Source organism: Dipodomys merriami, unplaced genomic scaffold (assembly GCF_024711535.1).
Source record: "Dipodomys merriami isolate MVZ:Mamm:240054 unplaced genomic scaffold, mDipMer1.0.p SCAF_17, whole genome shotgun sequence".
Lineage (NCBI taxonomy): Eukaryota > Metazoa > Chordata > Mammalia > Rodentia > Heteromyidae > Dipodomys > Dipodomys merriami.
In genome coordinates this window covers 12,832,459-12,842,711 of record NW_027203048.1, presented here as the reverse complement: position 1 = coordinate 12,842,711, position 10,253 = coordinate 12,832,459, and the positions used below count along the sequence as shown (strand labels likewise).

Genomic DNA, 10,253 nt, shown 5'->3' with positions numbered 1-10,253 from the left:
AACTATGCATCTTTGAGTACTCATTAAATTCACTGTTCCTGCCTGCAACAGTTATTACTGTGATGTTTGCCACACAGTGATTAACTATCTCCCTCATGTCTCCTCTATTTATTAATAGGAAGAAATAATAAATTCAGCAATTTAGTAATTCAGCAAGGGAAGAGTGGTCCTTTCTCCTCCATTTATTTACACATTTAATTATTTATATACTTTAGTCAAACCTGGTGCCTGTTTATCTGTGGGTTATAATCCTCTCCTTTTAAAAAATACTTTTTATTGTAAAGATGCTATACAGAGAGGTTACAACTAGTTATATGAGTAATCAGTACATTTCCTAATGAGCATTGCTACCCCCTCCTGTTTTCCCCCTACCATTCCTTTTCTCTCACCTCTCCAAGTCCTCACACCCTCCCCCCAAGTTGTAAAGTTTGTTTTCAACATAGTATCTTGTACATCTCATTGTTACAATGGGTCAACAATCTTTGTTTCAGCATTTTGTTATTTCCTTTCCCCTCCCCAAATTAGAAAAATGTATATACAAGATGCAGAGCACCTGAATCAAATACAGTGAAAACAGGGGTATTATACCACAAGGAAGAACATACAAAAGAAACAAAAAAAAATCACATAGCACATTAAAAACAACAGCGACAAAGATAAAAGCTCTTGTGTTCTGTCTTGGGGTTCATTTTGCTTAGCGTCATCTTATATGGTCATATATACATCGCTGTTGACCTTTTCTGCTTGTCTGGTAAGATTATCCTAGACGTACACTAGTTATTACAAATAAGGGAGACCATGGGACCTATGTTTCTTTGGGTCTGGCTTACTTCACTTAATATAATTTTTTCCAAGTCTCCATACTTACTTGGCTATCCTAGTTGTTCTGGGTGTGGCTTTACTTTAGTTTTTGTGTCCTTTCCTTTTAACCTGTCACCTTAGAAGCTTTTACAGATCCTAGCTCCACACTCAGATATTCTGGTGGAAATGCTCTTGAGAGGGGGCCTGTCTTCAGCTCCCCAGTATAGCTTGGGTTGAGGTCCAGAGATGTGGTTCAGTGTCATTGTCGATTTACAGAGGACTCTAAGGCTCAGCAAAGGGGAAGGTACTTGCTCAGTTACAGCAGCTGAATCAGGGGAACTTTCCAGGACCACCTCCTCTTCACTCCTTGATTCTCTCCCTACTTTAGTCCCACACCCGCCTCTGCCAAGCCTCTCTCTTTCATAACCCTGGCTGCTAAAGCATATGTCAGAGAAAATGATGTCCAGATAGTGGTTCATACACTTGGGGACTCCTGTTGACCCCCAACACCTTTGCAGGGAGCCAGATGTCCCTTGATCAAGATGGGATCTCAGATTCATTCTCTTGCCAGCCTCTAGTGGAATTTTCCAGAAGCTACTTGACTTTCAAATGTCAACAGATATTTTAGCATCTTCTAGTAACACAGTCACAAAAGAAATGAACAAAAATGTAAAACTGTGCTGCTTCTCACTAAGCTTTTTGTTTGGGAAAATACAGCTTTTTCCATAAAAATAGATTATATACATGGACATGTAAAATGTTTCTTACTTTGAAATGTATATTATTACAAGTATATTTATTAATAATTAATATAGCCCTACATACTAGTAAACCTATATTGAAAATATTTAACACTGTCAATATTGATAGATATAACCCACACATAACTTTTTAGGGTCCTGAGCAAGTTTTATTTAAGAGTACAAAGAGGACTCAGAATCCTATTTTCCTCTAGAATATTCTAGGTTTTTCTTTGCTAGAATGTTTTGATGAAGAAAGATGTAATATCTTAAAAATATAAAGAACTACTGCCCATCACCTTCAAATCCTATGGGTGGTGCTGAAATAGTAATATTAGGAAACCCTTTGTGATCTCCTACTCCACAACAGAGCCTGACCTCTGCCACCCCTACCCGATCACAGAGCCCACTCATTAGAACTGTTTTAACCTGGGCTTCATCAAGTATGTTCTGCTCAGTGCCAGGAAAGCAGGCTCCCAATCTCTGAAGACTTCCACAAAAATAAACATTGAAGGGCTTCCTGGAATAATACGTATCGGTGAAAGTGGAACACGTCATGCACTGTGAAAATAATAGGTATTCCAAAAACAAACTCAATTCTTTGATAAGTTTCTGAAAACTATAGTACATTTTAAAGCTGCTGATAAGGAAGTTAAGGGGAGGTAATGCAAATGTAATTGTCAAGTTGTCCTTGGAGCCCAGGGACAGCAGGTAAGTATTGGCCAGGAGACTAAGCCTTTCTTTGGTATCTTTTACTTGTCTGCAGAGAAGTGCAATGGTTTGTGCTGATGAATCATCAGGTGTCCCAGCCTCCAGGGTTTAAGGAGCCAGTGATAAAATTGTGGACCTCAAACGGGTTGGAAGGGAAAACATTTCTTGTATACCAGCTGTGTGTCAAGGCAGAGAACAAAGAGATCCAGTCTGAGAGGTAGAACAGAACCCTTTAGAGCGGCTGGCTAGGCTCTGACTCAGCACTGCATGGGGAGGTGTCAGTAGGACTTCTCATAGGCCATGAGCTTAGAACCATTCCTTGGGATCAGCACTCTCCAGCATGACATGCTGGGGAATCACCCTAAGAACTCAAAGCCTGCCTGCTTCATTCTGGGGGTGGCATGGGACTGGGTGCTGGCCACTTTTATGTTGACATCTTTCCTAGTGATCCACGTGGAACAACAATCATAATTCCAAACCAGATTTTCTCAGGTCTCCTACAGCCATCAGAAGCACTGACTTATACATCCACAAGGAAGGTTTGAGAGTTCTTGTTCATAGTGGCAAGTTGTGCATTAAACCATCGTGTGGGGCTCTTCTAAGGGCAGACCTCTGTGGCTGCCCAGGTGCATGCCCACAGACCCAAGCTTTGGTCTTTGGTCAGCTTCCCCAGAGCTCACTTCTCATCCTGGTGGCTTTCAGAGTAGGCTAGAGGCTGGTCCTCAGAGCAACCACCTTCCACTCGTGGGCAGTCTCAGCACCAATGACATCATCTCCAGAGGAAGAGGTAGGCGGGAGGCCTTGGCTCTTCTGCTCCTCTCCTATTCAGAATGATCTCATGCTTCCTCAAAGCCCAGTGCCTGCTGTCATCTGGCTGCAGGCCCAACATCACATTTTCCCCTGTGCACCTACATGCTAATAGACCATTCTTGGCCCTGGGCCACTCCCTGCACCCACAGGGGCCAACCAGGGGAAATGCGTCTGCTACTCCATTCCCTGGCTGGTGCTGGTCACCAAAGATCATTTCTCAGTTGAAATTTCAATCTTCTAGAATGAGAAGTTGGAGGGAAGATGGATTATTTCACCAGTCATGGAATGTAGTCTGTCATTGAAGAGGGATATAAATGGCTGTGCTGAGTGGGTTGTGCTCACTCATCATTTCACAGTGACTTCTCTGTCCTTGACACTTATTTAGGCCTGGGGCAGTGGACAGAGGGTCACAGAGTGGATGTCTTCTGCCCTCTAGTTGTGTTTGGGGAGCCTCTAGTCCGGCTTGTATCCAAATTTCCATACCAGAGCCAGGCCTGCACTTGGAACAGGATGCCTTCTCTGATTTACCTTCTCTTCTTTTCTGTCTAGTTGACTCCATACTCTGGAAGGTGGTGCTTCATAAACATTTTGTAAGTTCACATAAGCACACATGTATGGAGGGCCAAGAATAAAGCTTGTTGTTTGCTTTCTTCCCAGTTCTAATCTGACACGTAGTAAAAAGTTAATATTTACTGAATGAAATCAACTCAGAAGCCAAGGCTTCCAGAACACCTAAGATAGAATGTTCATCTTACACATGGGGACCAGAGGCCTAGAGATTGGAAGCTCTCAAGTCTGTGGTCAGTCCTGGAAGAACCAGGCACACTGACTGCTAATTAGAATTACTCAGGGAGATGGCAGGTGTGTGACCCCATACCTATCTATATCTGAATGGTTTCACCTTCCTAAAGATAGCGTAACTACAGACTGATCTCTCTCTCTCTCTCTCTTTTTCCCACTTAATGTAATTCCACTCACCAGCTCCCCTGGAATGCTTGGCAAGCTTAGTAACCCGTAAGACTCTTGTGGTATTTGGCCATCCAGCACTGATTCATGCTATTCTCAATAACAGTACCTGATTTTTGTCTTAAAATGCCTCTTCCTTCTCCCACTCTAAGTCCTTATTGGTTCAGTAGAACAAGCTCTAGTCCTGGCTTCACAGGGTAGAGTAACTCAGGGATGTGATTCACAGTGTATAGCTGGGCAATCTATTAGTTCAGGAAAAACAAAAAAATCAACACATATTTGAACCCAGATGATATACACCTTGTCCTCATGTAGCTCTTGAGAATCAAGTCCATACAGGCAATAACTTTAATAAAATATTTGGTAACAAAGGGTGCTTTGTACATGTGCAGATTATATGCTATGCCCAGGGCTGGCATCTGTGGTACCTTCAAATGCTCAAGGTCTTGATATGATTCACCAATGAAAACAATGCAAAGATGAGTGGGTGGCTACAGATGCTATTCTCCTCTCTCTCTCTCTCTCTACTTGAATGGAATTCAGTTGTCTTACAAGACCTCACCTAGTGTTTGGGACATTACAAGCTCCCCTAAGAGCAAAGATTTTACATAAAGTGCTCACTATAGAACTGAAGAGACAAGTGAGCATTAGGTCACACAGGAATAGGTTCTGTGATGTTCTTTTGTCTTTTGCCAAGGACATTTTTATGCACTTGTCAGGTTTTGGTCCAAGACTTAACTTTTGGAGTTATACTTCCAAACAGTGAGGTAAGAGAGAAGACATGCTTCTAAGAGCTGGCTTTCACCGCTATGGAATGACTGTTCTGAGGACATTGGGCCCTGATTACCACTATGCTCCTGGAGCCCTAAGCTGCCAGTTTTCCCTTAATAACACATAGGGCAAGTGAGAACCCAGTAGCACAAGATTCTGTCATCCTTGTAAAAACAGAAATGTAACACACATTGTCACCTCCATTTAGTTCACTCAATTTTATTCTGGGTTTATATTACAGATAACACAACTTAAAACATACCAGTGAATATCGAAAACTAAGGCCATTCTGTGAGTTCTATTTAAAACCTGGTGTTCTCCACATCATAATCTCTTTAAAAATGTAATATAAAAAACAAGACTCCGTTGTGAAATAAGAATTTAAGGTAAATATAACTTTAGGGTCAGATCTAATCTGAAGCTCATAGTGTAGCAAAATCATTCTCATCAACAGTATAAACAACTCTAAGGCAACTGCTACCTTAGCATGGAGTTCTCTCACACTGGGATACAACCAGCAAGTGGTATTCACAGACCATTTTCCTCCCAGTAAGTAAGAGGGGGAAACTTAACCTAAGGACCATACTTACAGAACTCTTGGAACAAGAAAAAGAAAAGGACCCATAACTAAGGCACTGAAAACACATCATTTATATAAAGAAATGTAAACAATTTAACACCAACAGGCTTTCTCCATTACTCTTTATTGTAAGAGTACACGGGGTTATTATTGTTGTTGGGCCAGAGTGTGAAGTCTGGGTGACATGGAAATGTCTGCTTGTCTGCAGAGTTCAGTCTTGGCTATAAAGATATGGTTCTTGACACAGTGCTGCTCAAGTGATTTCTAAGTGGAAGCTGTTACTCCTCTTGAATCTGCATTCTGAGAGCATATTAAGGAGGAATTTTATTGGCATTCTTAAATGATGGGCTCTTTCAAACATTTATCTAGAGAGTTTTTAATCTTCTACCAAGCTCTTGGGCTAAGTTTGAGAGTTCCTTTGGCTTGTTTCATCCAAGATATCTGGGGGAAGAACTTGTCACCTTTCCAGTGCCCCCCCTTCTGGGTTCATACTTTAAATAATCGGTTCATGTTATAAATAAAACATACTTGGTATATTTAAAACCTTTCAGAATGGTGAATTTGGCAGCTAGACAAGTGGCACTGCAAACATTTCAAAGTCTAGCAAGTTCACTGTCAGAGGGCTGAGCGGTCACGTGGCACAGACCTGTGGTAGCCAGACCCACAGCTGCGGAGCCCAGGGCAATGGCGGGAAGTGTGGCAGGGGGTGTTTTTGAGACCTGTCACAGTTACTGAGTTTCTTGAATTTATTCTAGACATTTGTACTCATTTAAGATAGTCCTAGGCTCCAAATCATTAGCTATAGTTCTTTGAGTTTTTTTTTTCAAAGTAGAAACAGTTTAACACAGCTAAATGTAGAGGCAGTATGAACAATTAATAATTAATAAAATATACAATTTAAAAAGCCATATTGAAAAGCAATTAAAAGGGGAGACTTTTTTGTTGTTTGAAGTATCTCTAATCAATGAAGCAAGTAGAGTGCTTACAGTCCTTGGTTTTAGAGCTTTATAATTATGAATTTTTGGTAGGTAAAATTTGTTATCTTACCCATGTTTTAAGAGAAAAAAGGTTTTCCATTTAAAGGCTGCTGAGTCTGAGGATACAAGCCAATGGGATACAATGCCTATGAGCGTGTGGAGCCTGCAGAGAGGGGAGCTACCGACTTGCATGGTAGGATGTGCCTTTTCTCTTTTACCTGAGGTTAAACTATATCCAGGTTTATATACAATCCAAGGCAATCTAAAAGAAACATAGACGACTGTTTCATTAGAGGAAGAAAAAACAGTTGCTTCTTTTATCTTAAGTCCACAAAGTTGAACAGCTCAGTTGGGGACGAGTATACTTAATAGTTATACTGAGTATGTATACTCAGCAGGATTAAAATTAACTTTGAAGGAGCAGTAGTAAAACAGGAGTTGGTACACTTCACTACAGTAACTACTTAAAACTCTCAATAAAAACAGCATTCTGTCTGACTAGTGCTTTCTCAGGCAATCTGCTAGGTCCAGCTCCTGTGCACTTACCTTTCATACCATGTATATGATTCAACTGTTGAGTAAAAATCACTGCCAAACAAAATGAGATGTCACAAAAGAGAAGGCATTCATGCCCAAAGAATACATAAAGCAGGAAGTGACCTTAGAGGCTGGATCAACACAGGAGTAAGAAAACGGACAGATCTGCCAACAGCTATTGACTTTTAATTGCCTTTTAAAGCTTCAATGGAGTAGAAACAATAACAACCCTTTCTTTAGCCCCAGAAGGATCATGGTGGTCAGAGTGGACTTAAATATTACTATTGAGAGAGTTCTAAAAGGAGATTCTGTGCTATCATTGAAAAGGGTTCATTTTGTATTTTAAATCTAAAGTTTATCAAGGGTACAGGGTTGACTAATTCAGGATAAAACCATTGCTGCCCTGTTTGTAGTCCTTTGTTTTAATGGTAGAAGCTGCAAGCCCATGCACATGTAGAAAATACAATAAACCTTCCTTTTTTGGTAAGTTTTAAAGAAATGTTTCGCAAGTCAGTTTCTGTTTGCAGAAACAGAATGTTCCTCAAAGTGTGCCTTTTAAAAAGTATGTGACTGCATGTGTACCATTTTTAATAGAGAAAATGTTAACACCTGGCAACAAGTTGTAATGAAGCCAGCTCAGTGCATGCAGGACTGACTGGAATGGAGACCTTAATCTGAATTACTACTTTTTAAAATTCAAATGAGGGTTTCCAAGTGGAGAGCCTGTGGTTGCTCCCTGAGACGTGTGCAGGTGATCTCCAAATGGGAAAGGGCACAGGTGGTCTTCTGACAGCGTGGTCAGTACAACACACTGGGAGGAACAAAGCACTTCCTAGCAAACTGGACATCACTTTAGGTGATTAGTTAAGTTCCAGTTTCTGACATGGAAGAAGATAGAGTGGGTTTAAGGATGAGGACAGTGCCCAAAGGAGTCTGGGCATCACCTGCCTGGGCACCTGTGGGCAGGTGCTCACCTCGGGGGGTGAATTGGGCAGTCAAGTATAAGTGCGTAGTAGGCCAGTGCTCATGAGTTCAGACTCCGGCTCTGGGAGTCTGTCAGAAAACAGGGCTAGATCTTTCAGAAAACTGTGTGTGCCTTGTCTGTTAACAATGTGGTGATTGTTTAATAATATTCTGGCCCAATCGATCCCTGCTATATACACAGCATCAAAATTACATTCAGAGATTTAAAAAAAAAAAAGTAGCAATATTTTCTTCACAAAATTAAGTGCAAAATATCTTCAACAAATAATGATAGTAAGAAACGTCTGATATAGTCATGCAAAAATGTATCTATTTACAAAGGCCTAGAACTACTTCTAAAATATCCCTAGGGTTTTTACAACCCTCTTACTCATTTTTTTTCGAATTTAAATGTGGCTGCTTGCGTAAAAGACGGTAACATGCGAGTTCGATCATTTCTAGTCCGCCAAATATTCTCTCTTGCAGCACAAAGAACACAATGAAGACTATGAAATACCACCTAACAAAAGTATAATAATATATGAGCAGACACATGGCAGGGCTGAACAGGGTCCAATAGAGTATAGAGAGCAACTTGACCACCAGGACCCTGAGCTCAGACTTGCAAGGCGGGATCACGCTCTGCCCGGTGAATTCAAAGTTCCTCTCCCCTTGGTAGAAGGAGCGCAGCCTCTCTTCTTTCTCCTCCCACCGCTTGTGGCACCAGAGCTGAAGGTCCTCCTTGGATGCCGGCAGGGTGTCTACTGGGTACCGATGCACGTGAAAGTGGATTTCCTTGGGGAAGTTCCCACACAGAAGGTGCTTCTCTGTTTGAGGAATGTTGTAAGGGTATGCCACAGTGATATCATGGACAGCATCAAGGTTCTTACCTAGATTTAGAAGAGATAAAAATATCTTGGCTTTAATGGGGTGGGAATGTAGATTTACAATGCCAGGTAGAACCAGGAACACTGACAAATCAGGACAGAGTGAACCGCACTGAACAAATAAAGGCTATGAACACTGTTGTTCTTGGGCACTTGGGGCAATGTTTAGTAGTCATCTTTCGTTTTTTTTTTCTGCTTGCTAATTATTGCAAAGACCTTTAGAATGAAATTATCTTAATTCCCAGAAACAGTACTCTGACAACATAGAACTAAATGGATCAGAACAAAGTCAGCTTTGAGGTAAGCATTCAAGCAATGGGCTCCCTTCTACCCACAGGATTTGCGACCTTGCGACCTCCCATTAACGTACTCACCTCTCTCATCTTTAACTCAAATTCCTCTAACTACTAGAAAGAACACTTCCAGATCAGATCTGAATAACTGGTCAGGATCATAAGAAATCTTTCATTTAAAAAAATGTTTAAAAAACTCATCAAATTTCAAACAGACTCTGACTTGAGACACCATCCTCTGTGGTGATTTAATTTGGGGGTTGTTTTCAGCAGTCATGTGCCGGATTCTAGACACAGAGGGAGTAAGACAGTCCTGATTTCCCTCCTCCTAACATGGTCCCAGAGAGAGGCACGTGGAAGGCCCCTTGCAGCCACGGGGACACAGAAGGGGCCTCCAGAGGGAGAGGTTACTGGGTAGGTGAAGAAGGACAGGAGAGCACAGTGGTGATGGGGCAGGTGAGGGGCACAGCCCTCAGGCCCTCCTGTTGTCAGACCATTGTGGGTGGTAAAGAAGCATATTAAATGAGGAGTCGCTGTAGGACTTGAAACTGATAATGAAGGCTTACCTGGAGGCAGTGGTAACAACTATGTGGGTAAAAAACAAACAAACAAAAACTAGGGGTAAAGCTGAAAGGAAGATAATTCTAGCAGCTGCTAGAATACAACAGGCCTGAATGAAGAGGAGGCTAGGGGGCCCAAGGAAGACACTCCTACAAAAGGTTACAAGGAAGAACTGATTTGTCTTAGTGGTCAGCTGGATGTTGGAGGCTAGAAGGAAGCAATTTGACTTGATTTTTCTTCCAGGAACCTCTCTAAGGGACCAAAAGAATCGCTTCATTAATTGAATGCTGAACACAACAGGTAGAGAAGTTTAGGATATCGCCTTAAGAGCACAGCACGTGTTCTTTCCATCTCTGAATGTCAGTATTTTTCACACTGTGTTAATTTCAGTGAGACATTTGATGAGGACTTTAATTTCTTACAGAAGTAAAGAATACAGATTAATCTGAGAAAAAAAAAAATCACATCAGTGGTTTCTTATATGGTGACAAGCACCTGGAAGTGAAGCATGAGAGATATTGGAGTGACAGAATTTTTTTTTTTTTTGGTCAGTGGTGGGGCTTGAATTTTGGGCCTGAGTGCTGTCGCTGAGCTCTTCAGCTCAAGGTGACAGTTCTACTGCTAGAGCTACAGTGCCACTTCTGGCTTTCTGGTGG

General features: G+C 41.5%; 1 protein-coding gene across 3 annotated transcripts in view; it reads right to left on the bottom strand.

Moving 5' to 3' along the window:
* Window positions 1–5,002: 5,002 nt before the first annotated feature.
* Window positions 5,003–10,253, bottom strand: part of Lclat1 (lysocardiolipin acyltransferase 1) — a 153,295-nt gene continuing 148,044 nt past the window's right edge. For all 3 annotated transcript variants that reach the window (XM_070025313.1, XM_070025315.1, XM_070025312.1), the window contains exon 6: window positions 5,003–8,746. In XM_070025313.1, the coding sequence (XP_069881414.1) occupies window positions 8,244–8,746 (503 nt within the window). In that variant the 3' untranslated portion in view covers window positions 5,003–8,243. The remainder of the gene's footprint in view (window positions 8,747–10,253) is intronic.